This window comes from Acomys minous (assembly GCF_964271855.1).
Source record: "Acomys minous genome assembly, chromosome: 4".
Taxonomy (NCBI): Eukaryota; Metazoa; Chordata; class Mammalia; order Rodentia; family Muridae; genus Acomys; species Acomys minous.
The window spans coordinates 100608759-100631753 of NC_140486.1; the positions used below are offsets into that span (position 1 = coordinate 100608759).

The 22995-nt window shown below is 51.4% G+C and overlaps 2 protein-coding genes across 4 annotated transcripts in view; one reads left to right on the forward strand and one right to left on the reverse strand.

Moving 5' to 3' along the window:
* Window positions 1-22995, reverse strand: part of PNKD (PNKD metallo-beta-lactamase domain containing) — a 71927-nt gene that overhangs the window by 46078 nt on the left and 2854 nt on the right. The gene's annotated exons all lie outside the window — the stretch shown is intronic.
* On the forward strand, window positions 5634-22589 carry TMBIM1 (transmembrane BAX inhibitor motif containing 1). 3 transcript variants are annotated; one of them, XM_084778327.1, is made up of 12 exons: window positions 5634-5839; window positions 14997-15238; window positions 16379-16473; window positions 17623-17687; window positions 17809-17862; window positions 18383-18433; window positions 19113-19152; window positions 19426-19463; window positions 19598-19685; window positions 19981-20076; window positions 20940-20993; window positions 21350-22589. In XM_084778327.1, exons 2-12 carry the CDS (start codon window positions 15037-15039, stop codon window positions 21494-21496), a joined length of 930 nt encoding a protein of 309 aa, XP_084634453.1. In that variant the 5' UTR covers window positions 5634-5839; window positions 14997-15036; the 3' UTR covers window positions 21497-22589. The 3 variants fall into 3 exon arrangements, with proteins under 3 accessions (XP_084634453.1, XP_084634454.1, XP_084634455.1); XM_084778328.1 differs by lacking the exon at window positions 5634-5839 and adding an exon at window positions 13090-13231; XM_084778329.1 differs by lacking the exon at window positions 5634-5839 and adding an exon at window positions 15596-15670 and having other exon boundaries at window positions 15101-15238.

Below are 22995 nucleotides of genomic sequence, written 5' to 3' on the forward strand. Positions count from 1 at the left end.
ACCTAAATTGTCACTTGATTGTCCAAACCTTATAACACTGCCTGGAACATAGTAATTGCTCAATAAGCATCTCTCTCTCTCTCTCTCTCTCTCTCTCTCTCTCTCTCTCTCTCTCTCTCCCTCTCTCTCTAAGTCTTTTTTTATTTGTTTGGTTTTTTGAGACAGGGTTTCTCTGTGTAATAGCCCTGCCTGTCCTGGACTCACTTTGTAGACCGCTGGTCCAACTCACAGAGATCCACCTGCCTCTGCCTCCCAAGTGCTAGGATTTCAAGTGTGTGTCACCATGCCCAGCTAGCCCTGGCAGTCTTAGAACTTGCTTTTTAGACTAAGCTCACCTCAAACTGGGAGATCTGCCTGTCTCTGCCAGGATTAAAGGTATTTGTTTTGTGAAGTAAAAACAAGGCTAATCTGTAGGAGGAAGAACCCCATCTCTCTTCTCCTCTTGTGTCATTCACACTTGGGGTCCCCACCCCACCTATGAGCTGCAGGGCACTCTTGGTCCTTCAGGTGAGGGGGCAGGGCCAGGCAGGGTAGAGGAATGGACTTCTTCTCTGGTCCAGGGAGAAGAAAATCACCTTCTGTGAGGAAGTGGGTACAAACAGCAAAGCCTCACAGGGTGGAAACTCCAGGAAAGCTGCCGTGGCAATTGCGGAACGAATTCCGGCGCCTGCGGCTGGACTGGAGGAAGCAGCACCACTGAGAAAACTGCCTGCCGACCCACTCTCCCATTCCTCAGCAGGTTCCCTGGACCCTCCCCTGCCCTCCCCGTCAGACCATTCAGGAAATAAACTTCAGCCTGGTATCTTTCGCTCTCCACCCCTTCCTGATTTGACTTTCTGTTCCAGTAGGATTGTGGGATTGTCGGAGAAATGCCAGACACCCGGGTGAGTTTGGATTCCAGATAAACAACGAATACTATTTTTAGGGTAACTATTCCAAAAAGCTGCCTGAGATAATGGGGGCATACTAATGCAAAATAGAATTTCTTGTTATTTTTGAGTTTTGTTTGTTTCTTTGTTTTGAGGCAGTCTGCTAGGTAGGTCAGCTAAGCTTGAACTGGCTATGCAGCATAGGATGACCTTGAACTCCTAGACTTTTCTGCCTCTATCTAGTGGGATTATAGATGTAGTCACCTACCCAGCTCTCCACTGATGGCTTTTAACCAAGAGTCTTGCTTTTCCAAAGCTGGCAGGGCACAGCTAAAGCCCCACTCGCATGTTGATTAGGCTGGTCTTGAACTCAAAGACAGAGAGAGAGGGGGGCAGCGGGGGGGGGGGGAATGGGGGGGAATCTACTCGTCTGCCTAAGTGTGGCTTGCCAAATCTTGTAGGCTGCAAAACTCACCTAAGATTCTATCCCTGTGGCAATGGAGAGACCAAAATTGAGCAACAGAACTGAGCTTTCTCTGCCGAGTTCTCTTGGGGGAAGAATTCCTAAAAGGAGGTCTATAGTCAGTGGGAATTGGGAGCACACTGAAAGGTTGGGGTTGTCCATGGAGCTAGGCCAGTCCTCCCATGTAATTTCCATTTAAATTATATCTTGCTACACAAATAAATATACATACTGCCTGTGTGAGTTATATATGTTATTGTGTGTGTTGGGGTGGAGTCCATTTACCTGTGGGTTGATATCCAATTTCTTCCCCTAATAGTAGCTACACACACACACACACACACACACAAACACACACACACACACACACACACACACTTTTTGTTGTTGTTTGGCCTGTCTCCACATAACCAGCAATGGAGTTACAGGCATGTGCCACTACATCTGGCTTTTATATGGGTGGTGGTGATGTAAACTCAGGTTTTCATGCTTGTACAGGAAGAACTTTATTGACTAAAGCCTTTGATGTGTTTTTAAAGTTGACTCCAGGGTGGGAAGACAGCACAGCTGGTAAAGTACTTGCTACGCAAGCACAAGGGTCTGAATTTAGTTATTTTACTTATTTTTCATTTTTTGGTTTTTGAGACAGGGTTTCTCTATGTAACAGAGCTCTGACTGTCCTGGACTCCCTGTGTAGACCAGGCTGGCCTGGAACTCACAGTGATCCATCTGCCTCTGCCTCCCGAGTGCTGGAATTACAAGCATGCTCCACCACGCTTGTAATTTAATCCCAGTCCTAGGGAGGTAGAAACAGGTTTTGGGACTAGCTGGTTCAGCAGCCTCGCCTACCTGGCAAATTCTTGCCTAAATGGTGCTCTTGGTGAGGGTGAACTGTGCCAGAGTTGTATTAACTAGAGTAGGGATGCCTAGAGCTGGGGGTATGGAGCTGTTCCTGCATGCTCAGCCTCCGTCTGACTCAGTTTCTACCTGCAGTTTTCATTATAGTCCCTGTCCACTCAAAAAGCCAAAGTGAGCCTGATGTGGCGGCACACACCTGTAATCGCAGCACTCAACACTTGGAAGGCTGCAGGATTGCAAGTCCTTGAAGCCAGTGGAGGTGTCTTGTTGCAGGCAGCCACCCACCCACATGCACGCGTGCGCGAGCGCGCGCACACACACACACACACACGCCCACACACACACACACAGAGAGAGAGAGAGAGAGAGAGAGAGAGAGAGAGAGAGAGAGAGAGAGAGAATAAATGTAATTTAAAACAATTTAAAAGGGGGAATGTTGCCAGTCATGTGGTGTGTGTCTTTACTCCCAGTAGAGGCAGAGACAGGTGGATCTCTGAGTTCAAGGCCAGCCTGGTCTACATAGTGAGGACAGCCAAGGCCTAGTCTCAGAAGAAAACGAAAGAGGAACCAAAAAAAAAAAAAAAAAAAAAAAAAAAAAAAAAAAATCAAGGGGAAAGTGTTAACAAGCTGTGAAAAACACTTAGAGGTGATATTGATTTGCAGCTATTAGTTCAAGATAAGTATTTTACACATAGGTGCTCTCCTTCCCAGCAGCCTTTGTGCTTAGTGGGAAGTGGACTTTGGAACTACACAACCCAGGCAGCTGTTCCATAGAAAATATCTACTGAACTCTTTTTTTTTTTTTTAGATAAGAGTCTCAACATGTAGCCTGGGCTGGCCCAGTGCTTGCTATGTAGACCACACTGGCCTCAAACTCACAAAGACCCACCTGCCTCTGCCTCCTGAGTCCTGGAACAAAAGGTATATACTACCACACGTAGCCAATTGAAATTACAAACAATAATAATAATAAAACCTTTTAAAACTCATGTGTGTGTTGTCATGAGATAATTTGCAGGGCCGGGCCTACTCTCACCTTCAGATATAAGGGTTCAGGAACAGATTTCAGGTGTCAGGCTTGGTGGCAAGTGCCTTTACCCACAGAGCCATCTTGCCAGTCCCCTGGGAACCTCTCCCCCACACCCCCATCCCTGCCTCCCCAGACTGATTCTCACCTTGAGTCCTGGACTGACCTCAGATCCTCCTACCTCAGCCTTCTGAATATAGGCATTTTAAGGATGTGTCACTCAGCCTGGCCTCTGCTGCATTTTTCATGAGTCATGAGGGGTGGGGACAACAGGAACTAAGTCCCCAGTCTAGCAATATCAAAGTATACACCGTCACATGAGCTTAGAGCCACCTCCTTATGAAGTGTGATGATGAAGGTCCACATGATGAGGTCACACATATGATGGCAGGTCCACAAACATCGCTATTTGTTTTGCGGTGGGGTCTCCACAGCCCAGGTGACCTCAGACTTGCTGTGTAGCTGAGGAAAAGCCTGATACTTCTGCTTCTACTCCTGAATGAAAGTTCTGAGAAGGAAATTGTGTGTTCACCTGAATCTTTGAGAAAGCTGATAATGGACAAGAACGTCAATGACTGTGTTGAGGTTGGAATGTTTGCCAGTCCAGTGCCTAATCACAGTTTATCTTGGGTTGTCTTCAACCCCCTAAATAGCCATTTCTTGCCTACCTCTGTGTCTGTCCTAACATTCAGTGACTAACAGAACCTTTTTTTTTTTTTTTTGGTTTTTCAAGACAGGGTTTCTCTGTGTAGGCTTGGCTGTCTTGGACTCGCTTTGTAGACCAGGCTGGTCTCAAATTTACAGAGATCTTCCTGCCTCTGCCTTCCAAGTGCTGGGATTAAAGGTGTGCGCCACCATGCCTGGCCATATAAAACCTTTATAATAACCCAAGGCAGCCTCTGAGGCCTATGGCTGAAATGTCTACATTTTGTTGTAACTGCCTACTTAGTTTTTCCAACAAAGCATTTAAAAAGTGCCTTGAGAGCTGGGGGTGGTAGGGCAAACCTGTAATTCCAGAACTTGGGGAGTCAGAGGCAGGGGAATCTCTCTGAGTTCCAGGCCAGCCTGGTCTACAATTTGAGTCCAGGACAGCCAAGGCTACACAAAGAAATCCTGCCTCAAAAAACAAAGAAAAATAAATAAAATAAAAAGTGCCTTGACTTATGATTTTTTTGGGGGAAGGGGTGTCTGTCAGTATAGAAACTTCTTCAACTTAGTGTGATTATGCATGCCTTTTTTTTTTATTATGCATGCCTTTAATTTCAGAGGCACAGGCAGGCGGGGCTCTGTCAGTTCCAGGATAGCCTGGTCTACATATTGAATTCCAAGCCAACCAGAGTTATATGGTGAGACCTTTAGAACAAAAACCAAACCAAATCAACCCTCGATAAATGTTTACATGTTGGAATTTTGGATAACCTATATTGGTGTTCTCTGACTATGGTCACATATTTGGTCCCTCTTAACCTCTTGAAGTAAGAGCTATTTTAGTGTTGACATTCTCAGAATATCTGGCATTACAGGCTTACACCATTCCACACTGTTTATGCAGTGCTGGGGACAGAACCCAAGGCTTCTTTCATCCTAAGCCAGCACACACTACTGAGGTAAGATTATTTTTACTTCCCAATTGAACGCACTGATCTGCTAGTGTAACTATACCATGAGGCTTGCACAACACTGAAACTCCCTAACCTAACGTGTCCATATCACTAAGTGACACATGGTTGGTTCTAAGCAGAGCTTTTGAATCTCATGCCTATGTTTGTATGTTTGAAGTTTTAAACTTGTAGGGCATTTAGCCTAACAGCATAGAATTGCCAGATATTCGTCACAGTTTTTTTGTTTTTAATGGCATAAGAATGGTTATGTAGAATGAAACCGATGTAAACACAGCACAGTCCTGTGATACAATATTTTGCATCACTGGACCAATTCTTAGTTGTTTGCTTTTGCTGTGATGGGGTCTTTCACACAGAAGGCCTGAGCTCTACCACTAAACTAAGCACCTAAACCTAAAGTTGTGCTGACGATCAGTTAGAGACAGAAGAAGAAAACAATCAGTGAAATTTGACTAAGTAAAATCAGGGTCAGTAGGGCTGAGACACAGTGACAAAGCACTGGAGGCCAGCCTGAGGTACATATCGAGGTTGCCCTTTCCCCTAGGGGTGGGGTGGAGACTCACACACACACACACACACACACACACACACACACACACACACACACACACACACACACACACACACACACGAGCTTTTAAGACGAGAGGACTCTAAATCCCCTAGCATATAGCTCTGGTATTCAGGAGCTGACGAAGTGTAACTCTGGCTTCCTCCTGGGGTGGGGTCTGGAATTGGCGGAGTTATTTTCTTGCAGTGAGTGTGGGGTTTGTCCTCATCGGCGAGCCAGCGTTGCTCCTTGTAACCGTGAACCACCCACACCTGGCTTATGGTTGGGGTCTGGGGTGGACCCTAGCGTTCTCTGAGGCCAGGCAGCTCCACCCCACTGGGTGGCCGAGGGAGACGGGGCGGGGCACGGAGCCCCAGCCCAGCCCAGCCCGGCCCAGTCCTAGGAAACGCTCGGAGGCCACGGTTGATCTCTAGGTCCGGAACAGCTCAGGCAAGTGAGGGGGCTGCGGCTGGCGGTGGTGGGGACTGGAAGCGGACCGGGGACGGCTCTGTGCCCAGGAGCCCAAACTTTTCTGGCAGGCGCGGCCGGCGGCCGGCTGCCGGTCTCCGATCGGGAGAAGGAGCCAGAGCGGGGTCTGTCCTCCTGCCCGTTTCGCTTTCCCTGAGCGCCTGTACAGGGCGTAGGGCCCGGGCATATGGCGCAGCTGTGTTCGATGGGCACCCGCGAGCTGACCAGCATCTTGTAGAGTGCCCCCTTCTCAGTGGTTGAGTGGCCTGTCTATTGCAGGACGTGTCCCCTACTCCGGGGCCCCAGAGTGGCCCTGCTGCCAGTGAGGTGGAGGCTGTCAAGGTCCTCGGCTGGTGTGGCGTGGTGGTGGTGGTGGAGTCTGCTGGGGCCTGGCACCCCCTGGGGCTGCCCCTGCGTGTCCGGGCGTCTCCAGGCTGGGAACAGACAGGTGATAAGGAGCTATCTCAGTGGGGGGTGGGGTGGAAGAAAGCCTAGCACAGTGTTTATGGTGGAAGCCTGCGGGCCAACCCTTAGGTCTAGGAAGAGGCCATTCCCACTCATAACCGGTCGGGCTTTGGCCCCGGCTCCCTTGTTCTTGTGTGCGGTTCAGGAGCCTACCAAAAAGTACCGTCAAGCTCATGAACTTTTTAAAAAATTGAGACAGTTTCACTCAGCAGCCCAGTGCAACCTGGAACTTGTTGCAATAGCCCTGCCTCAGATTCTTAAGTGCTGGGAGTGTTACTAGTGGGAGCTGTCATGCTTGGCCCTCATGACGTCTTTAGGTCAGAGTAAAAATAAAAACACACCAGGGAAATGGGAAAAGGGAAAGTAGGCCTGCCCGGACTGGGAAGGAGCCAGCACAAGAGGGAGGGAAAGAAGGCTCTGCCAGCTGGAGCCTGAACTGTCTTCATCAGGTCGCATCCCGTGGGACCTCGTTCCCCTGCCACTCACTCCACTGTCGCCTGTGGGTGGTCTCCGCGAGGCTGGGGTCAACTTGAGCACTGTAAACACCAGATAAGTGGGGAAAGCTGTCATGGAAGGTCTGTCAGGTGTCTGGTTCTCTGGGACTCTGAAATATTTATCTCAGTGGTGAGCTTTGGTTTCAAAGCTGGTGCCTTTGGCCTGCCAGTGGTGGCAGGGCAAGCCAGGTGCTTCTCTGGGCTGCTTTGTCTGCCACCAAGAGGCCACCCTACTTCCTCTCTACTCCACTCGCTTGTTCTCCTTGTCCCTGCAATCATGAGGACCTGGTCTTGGCTTACAGTTTCAAGGGAAGTGAGGCCATTGCTTCAAGGGCCCTGATTTCCTGTCTGACTTCAGGGCTGCTCGTATAAAACTGGGCAGATCAGAGAGGTAATGACAGGTTACTTGGCAAGCTCCAAGAGAAGCTCATGTCATGGGCTAGGGTAATAGGTACTTAGGTACAGTCTCCTCCCTAAGAATGGGGGACCTCAGATAGAAGCTATCTCCAGCAGAGCACCTCCAACCCCAAGACCTCTCACCCTGGCCCTTAAGAAAGAGTAGGAGCGGGCTGGAGAGATGGCTCAGTGGGTAAGGGCACCGCACTGTCTGCTCTTCAGAGATCCTGAGTTCAACTTCCAGCAATCACATGGTGGCTAACAACTATCTGTAATGGGATCTAATGCCCTCTTCTGGCCTGCAGATGTACAGGCAGGCAGAGCACTCACATCAAAGAAATAAATCTTGGGGGGGTGGGGAGGAGAAAAGAGTGGAAGAACCAGGACTGTATGTGTGGTGGTGCACGCCTTTCAGACGCAGAGGCAAGAGTGGTGGGCTCAAGGACAGCCTGAGCTTCAGGGCAAGACCCTGCCTCACAAAACAGTAACAACATTGGGGCATAGTCCCTCATTCTTCTGCTTAAAAGACTAAGGCAAAAAGAGGATTGCAAGCCTGGCTGCAGATCTGAAGCCAGCCTGGGCTCCAGAGTGAGACTTTGTCTCAGCAAGCCACGGTGAAGGGACATACAGATTTTGAGAGTGCCTTCAGTTCTTTTGAGAATTCTGAAGAAGAGCTCACCTTGACAGAATCTTCCAGGCCTAACCTAAGACTGGGTGTCTAGGCCAGAACTTGGGACTTGTTTTGAAGCAGGAACAAGATGCGGAAGTCCACAGGCTTCTACTTAGCGTGGACATAATGCATTGGTCCGGGAGGAAGGTGAGACTTCCTAAGACACAGGGGTGATGTTTAGGGAGTCTGTGCTGGCGGGAAGATCTCCTCACGCCATGCAGTCCATCCCACACATGGAGGTTACAGTAGCTGCTGGAGCTAAAGGTGGGGAGCATCCTGGCCCTCAGCTGACTCTCTGGAAACGACAGCATGTGGCCCCCACCCTCAGGTTCTTGTGGCCCTACTCTTGAACTTGTGATCCTCCTGTTTCAGCCAACCCAGTGCTAGGACGACAGGTGCATACCACCATGCCCTGCTCATGCCTGCATCTTTTTAAAAATTATTATTTTGTGTGGAGGTGAGTGCATGGATGTGGAGGTCAGAGGACGTGTGGGAGTTAGCCCTCTAGGTGGGTTCTAGGGAATCCAGTTCAGGTTGGCAGGCTTGGCAGCAAGTGGCTTTGCTTGCTCATCCACCTAGACCAGTTGTCTGGTTCTTAGTGCAGCTGTTTGAGGGGCAGGCTGGTGGGAGCATGGGTTTTAAGAGATGGAGAGGGGGGCCAGGCATGGTGGCACAGGCCTGTAATCCCAGCACTCAGGAGGCAGAGGCAGGCAGATCTCTGTGAGTTCCAGGCCAGCCTGGTTTAGGAAGTGAATCCAGGACAGTCAGGGTTACACAGAGAAACACAGTCTCGAAGGGAAACAAAACAAAACAAAAAAACAAACAATAAAAGAGAGGGGAGGGGGGAGATGGGTAGGGACATGGTTTTTTTCTTAGGGTTGGCTTCCTGTGTAATAAACAGGTGACCTGGGTTAGCATCAAACAAACTGTAAAGAGTGGGGGCCTTATGGGAGCATCCTAGGAGGACAGAGTGAGAATTAATGGCACCCTCTTGCCTAGAACGTCATGGGCCTTTGCCTCTGTATATGTCTTACACGTTACTAGAGACACCCAGTGTGTAGATTCGGGGTAGGGGCATATGCCATTCTGCTGTGAAACCTGTTCTGTTAGCTGCAAACAAACTGGCAGGGCTGCAGTAGATTTTGCTCTTTCGGCCTAGTATATACCCATCTAACAGATGTAAAAATGGAGTCTGGAAGTGGGAAGTGACCTTCAGTTCATGGACTGGAGTCAGTATCAGTGCCAGGAAAGGAGTTAGGTGCCTGCTCCTACACGGGAGACTCAGGAGAAGGTGGGAAAGGGGATCCATATCCACTGTGCACTCAGCTCTGCCGGTCTTTACCACATCTTTACCAAGCAGGCCCTGGGCGGGGAGTGGTTTCAAGACAGGGTTTCTCTGTGTAGCTTTAGCTGTCCTCACTCTGTAGACCAGGCTGGCCTCGAACTCACAGAGATCCTCCTGCCTGTGCCTCGCATGTCTGCCCTGGCAGACAGGCACCCGAAACCAGCCATCAAGTTCAAATCCATCTCTGCTGTTTGCCTTCATTGGATACTTAAACCCTAAGCCCCAACCCATCTCTCTGCAAATTTCAACTGTTTGTTTGGAGACAGGCCCTTGTGGTATAGCCCTGGCTGGCCTGGTGCCACTGTGTAGCTCGGGCTGGCTTTGAACTAATCTAGCCTCTTGGGTGCTAGCATTATGGGTGTGCCCCACTACTTCTGTCTCAAATCTAGCATCTTTATTGGCGGAGTGATCTTTTGTGAGCATCCGAAGCACCTTGGTTGTCTTTGGCTTAGTTGCTTAGTGAGCACTGGCGGTACCACTCTTGGGTGGCTCCCTTCCTTCCCCACCCTCTGTGACTTTCCACTGTGGTCTGGAGACAGGAGAGGTAAACACAAATGGGGTAGATAGGCCTTTGTGTCAAAAATGGCAAGGCCCTGATAATGGCTTCCTCTTTTTTTTTTTTTTCCTTTTTTATTTTATTTTGAGACAGTGTCTCACTATGTAGCTCTGGCTGTCCTGGAATCCCACTGTAGACCAAGCTGGCCTCTAACTCCCATGTGTTAGGATTAAAGGCCTGAGCCACGACACCTGGCCCTCTTTCTTTTGTGGTTTTTTGGGGGGTAGGGTGGGGTGAGTGGGGAGTGGTTTCAAGACAAGGTTTCTCTGTGTAGCTTTAGCTGTCCTCACTCTGTAGACCAGGCTGGCCTCGAACTCACAGAGATCCTCCTGCCTGTGCCTCTCCGAATGCTGGTATTACAGGCATGCTCCACCATGCCTGGTTCTGACCATATGTGTACGAAGGCCACCCTGACTGGTGATGTGGCTAGGGTCTCTGAGGTTAACCATCCATAATATAACTCTATCTTCAGAGAGAAGGGTGGCTGAGAAGCTGCTGGACTGGGCCTTACCATATTTCCCAGGACTCAACTCTGTTTTTATGGAGGGAGGGAGGGAGGGAGGGAGGGAGGGAGGGAGGGAGAGAGAGAGAGAGAGACAGACAGACAGACAGAGAGAGAGAGAGAGAGAGAGAGAGAGAGAGAGAGAGAGAGAGAGAAAGAGAAGTGGAAGCTGGGGAGTGGCCCGGAGCCTGGGAGGAAGTAATGGGTTGGCAGGATGAACAGGAACTGGGGGGAATAGGTGGTTTGTGCTGGCACCCGTGGCTGGCTCTCCTGCTGAACTGCCAGATATTGGGCCCAGCTGGGAACGAAAGTTCTAAATTCCTTAAAAAACTTTTGTTCCCCTCTGTGATAACATCTCACTATCATTCCCTGCCCGGCCTGGAACTTGTTATGTAGACTAGGATGCCGTGGACTCAGAGATCCACCTGCCTCTGTTAGAATTAGAGGCATAAAGTACCACCCGAGCTCCTAAGTTTTCTGGTTCCAGCTGACACTACAGTGTTGGACCCCCTCAACTTCACCTCTTAATCCCAAGGCCAGGCTACCCTAGAGTATGAAGCTGATTCTGGGTGCCTGTGGTGGTGGCTATGTGAGGCGTGGGCTGATTTCTTGGGGAGAATGGAGGGAAGAAGCTAGGCATGGAGACCTGGGTGTGGGGTGGTGAGCAATTGTTTCCATTTTGGTTTGGGCATCGGTTCCTGGCAGTCAGGAGGGCAAGTTGCCTGGACCAGTCAGCTGCTCTTTGCTGTCCTTTCCTCCAACACACATCCTCCTGCTTGTAACCCCAGTAGCTCAGCTTTCTCTCTACAGATTCCACACACCCCAGGAGAGCCAGGGCCAGAGTCCATGCTCAGCAGGCCAGGTCCAGAGCTAGCTAGAGACACCTCAGGGTTCAGTGGGGGACAGTCCCCCCAGATTCTACATTGAATTCCTGCCATCTGGGCTTAGTACACATTCCTGCTGCCACCAGGGCTGAGTCAGGGGGAGAGGCCTGGGTCTTTCCTGAGATGGGATGGATTACCTGAGAGAGCTACAAGCTGAGGTGTGGAGCTGCCAGGATGGGACAGAAATCTGGACACCTGGCTCACAGGCTGGCGTTGGCTCACAGGGAAGCTGGCCGCCTTCCTAACTTGGGGAAATGCCCGTAGTTCTCTGTAGTAGCCCCTGGAAGCTGTGCCGCCCTCACAGCCACTGCATGAACCCAGAGGACTTTGTACCTCATCTTACTGTCTCCTGCTCTCTTTTCTGTCCTTGTCCTTCCTCCTACCTTTTGTCTTCTCTAGTCCCCATGCCTCAGCTTGGCTAGTGGCTGACTACTTCTCCCAGGCCTGTGCTAGCTCAGCCCTCAGCCCTAGCGGAAGCCTTGGTGGCAGGGTCCTCATGGAGGCCAGGCAGGAGCTGGGGCCTGCATAGGAGCCAAGCCAGGGATGCTGGGTTCCAGAGGGCCTTGCTGATCTGACCCCTGTTGTCCTGGCCATGGCTCAGTGGTGTGGCAGAGGTTGGCAACTTGCTAGCTGGTACTGACAGAAGGGGTCAGACAGCTAGGGTTGTATTGTGGCCCAGGATCAGTTTGTCTTAAGTGGGTGGGCGACATTTTATGTCTCCTTCCTTGTGCTGATGGATGGGCCTGGAGCCCCCTGCGGAGGGAGGGGTTGAACAGTTGGGCTTCCTCTTCTGGGTAAGCCTGCTATTGTCACTGCAGGGTTTGAAACCAAAGGGATGAGATATTGGGATGGATGGACAGACTGTCCAAAAAAGGGGACTCACGAGAACTCCAGGATCAGCTTTGTGGGCAAGCCTTGACCTCACTACACCCTGGTGAGGTCTGCCTGGCCAACCTTCACTCTCCTAAGCCTTGGTCTGTAATAACAATGGTCACCTGCTGGGCTCTGATAAGGAGTTAGTGAAATCACAGCTGAAAACAGCCAGAATGTATCTCTGGTTAGGTGCTCTTCTAAGAGCTCAGTGTGTTTCTTTTCCTTTCTTTCTTCTCCCCCCATTTATTTATTTTTATCTTATGTGCATTGGTGTTTTGCCTGCCTGTGTTTCTGGTGAGGGTGCCAGATCCCCTGGAACTGGAGTTTCAGAGTTGTGAGCTGCCATGTGGGTGCTGGGAATTGAACTGGAAGAACAGCCAGCGCTCTTAACTGTTGGGCCATCTCTCCAGCTTCCTCAGTGTGTATCTTCTCTTTTAATTTTTTGGGTGGTTTTTTTTTTTTCAAGACAGGGTTTCTCTGTGTAACCTTGGCTGTCCAGGACTTGTAGACCAGGCTGGCCTCAAACTCACCTGCCTCTGCCTCCTGAGTGTTGGGAGTTAAAGGCCTGTGTCACCACGCCTGGCTTCTCTTTTAATTTTTACAGTTCTTTGGGAGGCACTCTTACTGGTGTTGAACCCATCTTCCAGGTGAGGACACTGATGAACAACAATATCTCTGGTTCAAAAGGGCAGGTGGCTAAGGCCTCAGAAAACTATATTGGGACCAGGAAGGTTCACCAGGAGAATTCTTCTGACCACAAGCATGACAGGGCAGGGCCAGGGAGGACTGGATTGGGGGGTGGGGGGGATGAGTCAGCAGCTGTACTAGTCTAGACCTTGGTGCCCCAACCCAGGCAGTGAGTCACTGCAGCCCCTCACTTGGGAAGAGGGAGGGGCAGCTGTCTCCTAAGTAAAAGGCGGATCTAGCATGCTCTGTTTTCCCAGGGTCATAATCAGCTCTTAGAGCTACCCTATTTCACAGATACCTTGTGGAGGTGAAGGGCCAGCTCATTGTGACATCATGGCTTGGTGGCACTGTTGGGACTCTGACATCAGGGCCTTTAGTGGCAGTGCCTTTTGGGACTGTTTAAGCCACCAGCCTCCAACACCACCTCAATGGTGGATGTCAGATAGACCTGGGCTCCTGAGATGAGGGCCATAAGGAAATGACAGGCACATCTACACCAAAGGTAACCAACCTGCGTCACCCCTGCTTCCTTCCACCTGGATGCCATTCTTTCTGTGGACTCAGAAGGAGACCTTGGAAGGGAGGGAGGGAACGGGGCTGAGGGAAACAAGCCTTTTGCTCCAGAGGTTGGGATGGGAAAGACCCTGCTTCTTTTCTCTTGCTCGTAATTACTCTGTCCTCCTATGGCCTCAGAGCTCTGCAAACCAGTCCCAATGGCTGGTCTTAGACTCACTGTCCACTGTGGGTGTCCCACTCCCCAGGAGCTCTGCCCTGCTTCCTTGCCTGGCTCACTTCTCATACTCTCAGTCTAGAAGGGCTCTCTTCTCTCTGGATCAACATATTCTTGCTCAGGGGAGAAGAACAGTTTTCTTCACTGTGACCAGCTCTGAGGCCTGGCCTGTTACTTGATCCTGACCACTTTCCCTTGTGAATAAACTCCTGTTGTCCTGAGAGAGGACATGGCTGTCCTCTATCTGATCTCTGAGCTGCACTGGGTGCCCTGGAAAGAGAAGTGGGGACTCTCCTGCTTCCAGCCGCGGCTCTGAGGGTGCTGCTGACCTGGATTTGGGAGTATTTCCTGTAGGGCAGGGGGTAACTCTGTCACAGGGTGTACATGGGAAGGGGTGGCTCCATGAAGGAAAGAAGGACACCTCTTCCTTAGCTTGTCTCATCCTCATCTCTGCCATCTCAGAGGATCCACAGGCTATATTAATCTTGGCAGAGGAGGCCTAGAGAACACAGCATAGCATGAAGGACATATACCAAGCAAGACTCCAGGGCACTCCACTCTAGGCATGCTCCTAACTGCTGGTTCCAGGACTGTGGGAGCTGCTTTACTATGCTGGGCCTTGGTGCTCACTTAAGTGAGCTAGCATCTAGGGTGCCCCTCTCCCTGTGACTCTGGGGCTCCCAGCAAGCTGTGGGGCTCTCCTGTTAGAGGCATTCTATCCTATACAGTGCCCTTGCTCCTCAGATTGCTTTCCTTGACCCTCTCTGACACTGCTGCTGGGAAGATTCCAGACCTCCCCCCACCCTCTTTCCACTGAGCTCTGGGGCACTTGTCTACTCCCCACCAAGGCCAGTGAAGGGAGCAGCCGGCACAGGCTGCCACACGCCTCTGTGAGGAGAACCTGAAAGTCGTGTCTCCTGCTTGGACTGCCCCTCCCTCCGGGGCCTGGTGGTTCAGGCACAGTGGCAGGCTTGTTTTCCTCCTCTTCCTTTCTGCTCAGCTTCTAGCCTGGCTCCACCCTGTATCTGGCTCTCAAGCCTGCTGCTCCAGCCAGCTGCTGTGGGGGCTGGGCTGACCCTCCAGAGGGTCCCAGCTGGCCAGCCCTGTGACTCACCAGGAAGCTCTGCCAAGGGCCATTCAACTTCTCCCCTGGTTCTGCCCGCCGCTGCCACCGCTGCCACCAGCACCACCACCACCACCACCACCACCACCACCACCAGCACCACCAGCACCACCAGCAGGTTTCCTTAAAGGAGGACAGGGAGTTCCTGTTGTTCTGATGCTCTCCACTGACGCCGGGGTGGCTGACTAATCGCCACACCTACTCTCCTGTGGCCAGGGTGCAGGGAGCGGGACAGGGAAGGGGAGGCCCCAGATAAAGGCTGCTCCGAAAGATTATAAAAGCCAGGGGCTGGCCCAGTGGGGTGGTGGCCTGTGGGCAGTGAGTGGCATGTGTGATCTAGAGACAGCCTAGAAAGGAACAGGGGCGGAGTGAGCGGCCAAGAACTCATGACTGCTTGCTTGTTTCCTATTGCAGGTTCCAGCAGCTGGGGTTTCCCCTTAGCCCTTGAGTGGCCATGTCCAATCCCACTGCCCCGCCTCCCTATGAGGACCGCAACCCTCTGTACCCTGGCCCTTCACCTCCTGGGGGCTATGGGCAGCCGGCTGTCCTTCCAGGTGGATACCCTGCTTACCCAGCCTACCCCCAGCCTGGTTACGGTCATCCTGCTGGCTACCCACAGCCGATGCCTCCCATCCATCCAATGCCCATGAACTATGGTGAGTCGTGGAGGGTGGCTGGGGGTGGGTGAGACAAGGTAGAGGTTGGGGCTGAAGACACCTTACCTTCTCTTCCTCTTTCCATCCCCTTTGATATTCCTTTTCCTCTTCTTGTACCACCTTCCCCTTAACCTCCTGTTCTTCCCTCCAGCCACTTGCTGGCCTATGTATGTGTTCAGTAAGGAGACTGAGACATATACCAAACTTAGACCCAGAGAAGGTAGTTGGGTGAAGTAATGGTTTCGAAGCGGTGCCTAAGGAACCGTTTCTATTTCTCAACAAGGCTGTTGCCACTGAGTGTGGTCACCATGCCTTCCTTAGGAACCTTAAGCACTTTTTTTTTTTTTAATGTCCTAGGGCTGACACATCTCCAACCTTTATATACAGTCTGATTTTTGCCAACAGCCAAAATGTCATGGTTGATCAGAGAAGGTGAGGTTAGACTATATAAGTGTCTTTTCCCGGGTTGGATTTTGTATTTGTTTTTGGTATGGGAGACTGAACTTGAGGTCATTACATGCTAAGTATGTGCTCTGCCTATGAGCTGTACCTCAACTCCCTCTGGGTAGATTTTGGAAGCAGATCCCAAAGAGGCATCCATGGAATGTTGGTGGCTTGCAGTAGTCTCAGTGTCCTAGAGCCAGTAAGGGTATGGCTAACTCCTATCTGAACACATGTTCTGAGGGGGATCTTAAGATATCACTTATAGGTGACAGTTGCATATGCATTGTGAAGCCTGCTGTAGACCACAGTCCTGGCCCTCTTGTACCCACTTTCTGTGTACTTCTCCCCTCTTTTTCTCTGGCCTTCTATTCCCAAGGCCACTGCTCTGCCAGTCGACTCCACTTCCTAGATGCCAGCTGCTTCCCTAGACTATCCTGCCTCCAATGATGTGGGTGGGGCACAGGGCCTGCAGCAGATGCCCGCTGATAGGACAGCTCTTTCTCACCTAAGCCCAGCTGGGGTCACTCTGAGGGTACCTAGAGAACCTTAGCTTGATAAGAATCTATGAGTTACAAGTGCATCTTTTGGACAGAGGTACCTGAGCTTTTGTACGAGACAGGGACAGGGGTGCTTTGAGGTGGAGGGTACCTGTCCTAGGTCCTCAGTTGGTTTGATGTCATCTGTCTCTGGTCCTAGGCCATGACTATGGTGGGGAGGAGAGAGCAGGAAGTGACAGCTTTGGTCCTGGAGAATGGGACGACCGGAAAGTCCGACATAGCTTCATCCGAAAGGTGAGCTAAAGGTTCAGGGGAGGCCTAGGTACAGGCACCTATGGAAATATCTTAGCTGCCTACCTCTTTGTAGTTTTGTACCCTCCTCAGAGGGGATCCCCATTTTTATGATCCCCTCTGCCTTGACTTTGTTTTGGGATGACAGAGTCAGCCTGAGAAAGTCCACTTGGGTTCCGCACTTCCTCTCCCTGCCCACTGCTCTGTTAGACAGCAGCACCTGGGGGCTGAAAGGAACACACTGTCTAAACCACCACACACCCCCTCTTAACCCGAGACACAGAACACCACTGTCAGGGCAGGAGCAGGCAGGGCAGGAGAACAGCAGACTCTAAGCTGACTTTAAGCTAGATGCTGGGCAGGTGGAAAGGGGCCAAGAAATAGCTAGAGGGGGCAGTGGGAACCCTTCTAGGTCAGGTGGCAGTCAGAGAAGAATTGCTGAGGGCTCAAAACGTGGAGCCTTCCAAATGGCAGTCATTCTTTATCTTTTCAAGACTGGTTTTATTTATTTATTGTTTGTTTGCTTTTTGTTTTTCGAGACAGGGTCTCTCTGTAGCCTTGGCTGACCTGGACTCACTTTGTAGACCAGGCTGATGTCCAACTCACATCAATCCGCCTGCCTCTGTCTCCCCAGTGCTGGGAGACTGTCTTTACTTTACTTTTATTTTATTTTTTAGACAGCGTTTCTCTGTTATCTTGGATTCGCTTTGTAGACCAGGCTGGCCTCGAACTCAAAGAGATCCGCCTGCCTCTGCCTCCCGAGTGCTGGGATTAAAGGCGTGCACCACCACACCTGACCTGAGACTGTTTTTTATTTTTAGTTAAGGTGCATGCTCTCGTGCATGTATAAGCTTGAGTGAAGTATTCAAGGAGTCCAGAAGAGAGCATCAGATCCCCCAGAGCTAGAGTGACAGGTGGTTGTGAGCCTCCTGCCGAGGTTGCTGGGCACTGAACTCAGGTCCATGATCAATATATACTGTTACCCACACAGCCCTCTCTCCAGCCAGAGCCTTCCAAACTAAAAGGTGGCCCCTTGTACGGCTAACAAGGTGGGGGTGGGGTGGGTGGGTAGGGGCGGAGGCCTTAGCGCTGACCGACCGTTAGCGGGAGGCTAGTGTGAGATGTGAGCTATTCTGGCCCTGTCTGTTCTAGGTCTATTCCATCATCTCCGTCCAGCTGCTCATCACCGTGGCCATCATCGCTATCTTCACCTTTGTGTGAGTCTCTCCCTTTCCCGGCCTGGGTCACCTGCCAGGCTGCCCAGAGACGGGTGGCTCTCGGCTGGAGGCGCACAACTGTGGTATGACTCTCCTCTCTTGGCATCCTCTTGTTTTACAGGGAACCAGTCAGCCAGTTTGTGAGGAGGAATGTGGCTGTGTACTACGTGTCCTAGTGAGTGTGTGGTGTTGCTGCTGGGTGGGGAGGTGGGGGCAGGGGGCAGCTGACCAGCTTTGCTCTGGGCAGAGACTAAATGTGCCCTAGGAGAGAGGGCTTCCCAGAAACTGTGCCAGTCTCCAGGCAGACTATAGGGGTAGGGGGGCTACCTGAGGTGGAAGAGGAAGAGGAGGAGGAGGAAGAAGAAGAAGAAGACAAAGAAGAGGAGGAAGAGGAGGAGGAACATCACAGAATGCCAGGCCAGGACTGGACCAGATAGACAGATCGTGGTGGTGACATACAGATTTCATGGCAGCACTGTCCAGGCTCTCTTACCCACTGCCTATGATCACCCTATATTTCCTGGTCCAAACCCTGTTATAGGCGTCTCAGTGCTCTGGCTGAGAGAATCTTACCCTAGTTTCCTACAAAGAAAGTGGCTTGTCAAGAAGCCCGGGCTGCCGAGTGCTGCCCATCTTGGGCTAGGAACAGGCCTGGGCAGTTCTGGCCGATAGCTTTGTCTCATCTCTCCCCCCAGTGCTGTCTTCATCATCACCTACCTGATCCTTGCCTGCTGCCAGGGACCCAGGTGAGTGCTGGAGACCCAGACGAGAGGAGGGCGGAAAGCGGGACAGGGCCAAAGTGTTTTGAGAGGAAAAGGGTTTGTACAGTGGAGAGATTTAGAAGCACTGATGAGGGAGAAGAGGTTAGCTGTGCTACAAAGTAGCGTAACACAGTGATGTCTATCTGGCTACCTGCCGTTCTTACAAGGTATGTAGCATTTCAAGCATTTAACAAACAGAAGAAAAGCAAAAAGGGAGGGGTTAGCAACATGCTCAACAGGTAAAGGCACTTTCCCCCAAGCCTGACAATCTGGGTTTGAGGCCCAAGACCCACATGCTGGAAAGAAAATGATTGCTACAAGCTGTCCTTTGACCTCCACATGTGTGCTGTAGTGCATACGTACACACACACAAGTAAGAAGAAGTTAAGACGCACAAGGAAAAGCTACCAGAGCCCTAGCAGGGAGAACTGAAGGTTCAGAGAGGCCGAGGAACTTTGTCACAGTCACACAGGGGGCAGGAGACTTTGCTGGTTCCACAGGGCAGGTCTGTCCCAAGTTGTTTTTGCCTGAGCACCTGAGTACTCTCCCTAAGGGAAAGGTAGCTTGAATAGGAGCTAGGGACTTCCTTCTGCTTAAGGAATGTTAAGACTTTGTGGGTCCAGGGTAGGTAACTGGGCCTCTTGCTTGCCCTCTCTCTCATCAGACGCCGCTTCCCATGGAACATCATTCTGCTGGCCCTCTTTGTAAGTCTAGAAGGGAATGGCGGCCTCTCCCATAGAAGGGTTGGGGACACCCTTGTGGAAAGATGTCCCTGGCTGTCTCCCTCGCCTTACCTGGCCCTGCTCTTGTTCTCCCCTGTGGCTGGTCTTTCTGATACAGTTGCATCTACCCCCAGCTCTGGCAGGGCCGTGGTGGCCACAGTGTTGGGCTGGCACTTAGAACCTGGCAGTATGTGAAGCCATACTCCAGCCCGTGCTGTTTCTTAACTGTTTACCTCATTTCTCTCCTTCCCTCAGACTTTGGCCTTGGGCTTTATGACAGGCACCATTTCCAGGTGTGTTCGGGGCAATCGTCTATACTCTCGGGGAGGGTGCGGAGGGCTGGATGGACTGTTGGCATAAGCCTGAACACAGGATCTGTACTCGTGGCTCATGCCTCTGCCCATCTCAACCCATTCCTTCTCCCCAGCATGTACCAAACCAAAGCCGTCATCATAGCTATGATCATCACTGCTGTGGTGTCCATTTCTGTCACCATCTTCTGCTTCCAGACTAAGGTGAGGATGGGGAAGGCCCTTCCTTGGCCACCCTGCCCTCTTCCATACCCACATCTTTCAGGTTGGCACTTGGGCAGGCATGGCCAGACTCTTGCAGGCCAGGGGTTTCCTTGGCCTAATCTGTTCCCATGTCTGTTCTTGCCAAGCTGCTTCCTGTATGTGTCCTTAGCATGTCACTGTCACTGCTGTGCCCCTAGGAACAGCAGTGGGACTCCGTGGGTGGGGGCAGGGCCAGTCCTCTGGGATGCTAAGGATGGCAGTTATCTGACAGATGTCTCCTTCTACCTTTCTGTAGGTGGACTTCACCTCGTGTACAGGCCTCTTTTGTGTCCTGGGAATTGTGCTGGTAGTGACCGGGATTGTCACTAGCATTGTGCTGTTCTTCAAATATGTGAGTGTCCTGCCACAAGGGCAGGCAGAGAATCCAGTCAGCAGATGTCCTGTGGGGTAGGGGTGGCCTCTGGCTTCCCATAGCTGTCCACTGGCTAGTGCAGGCACCCACACGTTACCATCCCTTTTGGGTTAGGGCATAACGGCTTTCTCTCTCAGGCAGATGGGAAACCATAGCCTAGCCCCTTGGGTTCTGCATAGCACCACTCATTTCCTACAAGAAGTGGTAGATTAGCTGAGACCAGGTTCTGTGAGGAAAACCTGAAAGACCAAGTCAGGCCTGGACAGCAGGGGGCTTGGGATCGCTGGTTCTGATGCCTTCTCTGCTTCCAGTCCGCTGAAGAGAAGGATCAGACCGAGAGGTGCTGCCCGCCTCACTGTGGCTGGTCCTGGTCTGTGCATAGGCACTTGGCAGCAGTGTTGAGCATGGTGGCAGGCAACTCAAGGTTGCTTAGAGGCTTCTCTAAACTTGTCCCCAAGGGCTGGGCGGTGGTGGTGGTGCACTCGGGAGACAGAGGCAGGTGGATCTCAGCAAGTTCAAGGCCAGCTTGGTCTACAAAGCGAGTCCACGACAGCTAAGGCTATCATAGAGAAATCCTGTCTCAAAAAACCAAACCAAACCAAAAACAAACAAAATAAACTGTCCCCAAAGTGGGCTGTGGGACAACCCCTGCTCTCTCTGGCAGATAAATCACATTCTCAGTTTCTCCTAGGATCTAGAGAGGCAGGATGGGGGAGCCTGGAGAGATAGCTTCCCTGATCTCCCTGCTCAGCCACAGGAGTCCCAGGGTCAGCTGGGTCCTGAGGGCCTGCTTTAGGTCTGCTTTGCTTGGCTTCCTAACGCCATACTGTGTTATTTCACAGATTTACTGGCTCCACATGGTGTATGCAGCTCTGGGGGCAATTTGTTTCACCCTGGTAAGTGTATTCCCTGTTCTGGGATGGGGAGCTGAGAGGGCAGAGATGGAATTTAGGCAGCTTGGGAGGTGGGGAGGGGCCATGGACAATTGTTCCTTTTCCTGTTTAGAGGTTTGAGAAGTTTCTGGCATCCCTGTTGTCTTTTGTTCACACTGCCTGCTGGGGGACAATTGTGTGCCAGTCTTTGGTGGACAAGGGGACTGCTCAAGGGCAGAGACCGTGCACCACACTACTCCTTAGTGATTCCATCAGCAAGCTGTAGGAGTGGCACAGGTGCTCTCGGGACATCGTGCTGACCGGAAATGAACTCTTGACCCTGAGCTCCTAGGCACTCATGATGTCTGGTTTCCCTGCAGTTCCTGGCATACGACACACAGCTGGTCCTGGGGAACCGGAAGCACACCATCAGCCCGGAGGACTACATCACAGGCGCCCTGCAGATCTACACGGACATAGTCTACATCTTCACTTTTGTGCTCCAGATGGTGGGGAGTCGAGACTGAGAAAGAGAGAGAAAGAAAGAGAGAGAGACTTCCCCTTCACTGGCCTGGGACTCACCATTCCCTATTGGGCAGGGCCCCTAGGTCCCCTTGTCCCTTCAAATAATCTGCTTAGTTTCCTCTCCATCCTGGGGATCGGAGGGCCTCCGGCTGTATTGTGTGAGAACTCAGAGTGCCTGAGTTACTGTCGGCTCTTGCCCTTGCTGGGCTCGGCAGGGACTAGACTGAGGTGTCCCTTCTCCCTGGTTACCCACGATGAGCATACACTACACTCTTAGCGTGTGGGGAGGGAGTGGGAGGCCTGAGAACACAGGAGCTCCGAGGTGAAGAGGCTCCCCTCCCACCTCGGCCACAGGGTTCTAGGCTGGGTAGATGGAGCTGTTCCCCTCTGGGACCCAATAAAGCCAGATGCTTTGCCCCTAGCTCCAGGACTCATAGGCCACATACCCTGTTTGAACTCTTTAGGCTTGGTATCTCTTAGCTCTGGAGAGATCTGTGCCCTGGGTTCTCGCTGTTCCAACCCCATCTTCCAGTCATATGTATAGACTATTTATCTGGGCTAGGGGGAGAAACGGTGAGCAAAGTTCACTCACTTGGGTGGGGTGGGGGCGCTAAGGCAGAATGGCACCCATCCTGGCTACCATCCAGGCCCAGAGTGCTTGGAGGCGCCTTCTGAGGCTTTAAAAATCTGACTTAGAGGGACCTCCTACTATCTTTGCTTCAACATTCAAAGAAAGTGAGAGGTAGGGTCAGCAAGTGAGGTAGTTTGTAGGATCCTGAGTGTGGCTCGGAAGCAGTCTGGGTGAAGGGATGGGTGGGGACAGGTCTGAGAAACCCTGAAGCCCCACCCTGGTATCTAGAGACCTTCCTTTCTAACCAAGCTCGCTGTTTGAACCCCCTCTCCAAGCCAGCTACTGCTTTTATGCACTCCAAGTGCCTCCAGCTGGTGCCAGGGTGGGGGAGAGAAGCCAGTTTACCAGGTGAGGCAGAAACCTTATTAGCCCAAGGACACAGCTATTCTGTTCGGTATTCGATTATGAATATATCACAAAGGGACACAACTAGAGAGGTAATAAAGTTTCATGCTTGGCAGTAAGACCCTGAGTAGCAGTGGCTTTCTTAACCGTAAGGTGGTGGCTTTGGCCAGAACGTCTCCTCTGCCCTCAGACTGGAACCCATTCTGTGGAACTAAGCACATTTTCTTGAGGCAGTTCCGGTGATGGACGAGACAGGCTGCTGGGGAAAGGAGTGCAAATCTGCAATAGTGGAGGGAGTTCCCAACGATCCTGCTGGGCCACTTTTGTGTGGTGAACCCTCTGTAAAAGCTTCCAAGCTGTGTCTTTATATAACTTTTAATTATTTACTTATTTTTCCAGACAGGAAAGGGGCTAGACCCTTTTGAATCTCTTGGGAACTAATTTCTCTTACAGATGATAGAATGAGCCCCAGAGAAGCTGACATATTTGGATGCGTTTTTTTTTTAAATTCCTTTTCTTCCATGC

What these genes read in the sequence shown, in the direction of transcription:
- TMBIM1 (XM_084778327.1), top strand. Translation starts at nt 15,037, where the DNA reads ATGTCCAATCCCACTGCCCCGCCTCCCTATGAGGACCGCAACCCTCTG. An exon ending in ATCGCTATCTTCACCTTTGT is followed by an intron (nt 17,688 to 17,808) that starts GTGAGTCTCTCC and finishes CTTGTTTTACAG; the next exon opens with GGAACCAGTCAGCCAGTTTG. An exon ending in GGGCAATTTGTTTCACCCTG is followed by an intron (nt 20,994 to 21,349) that starts GTAAGTGTATTC and finishes GTTTCCCTGCAG; the next exon opens with TTCCTGGCATACGACACACA.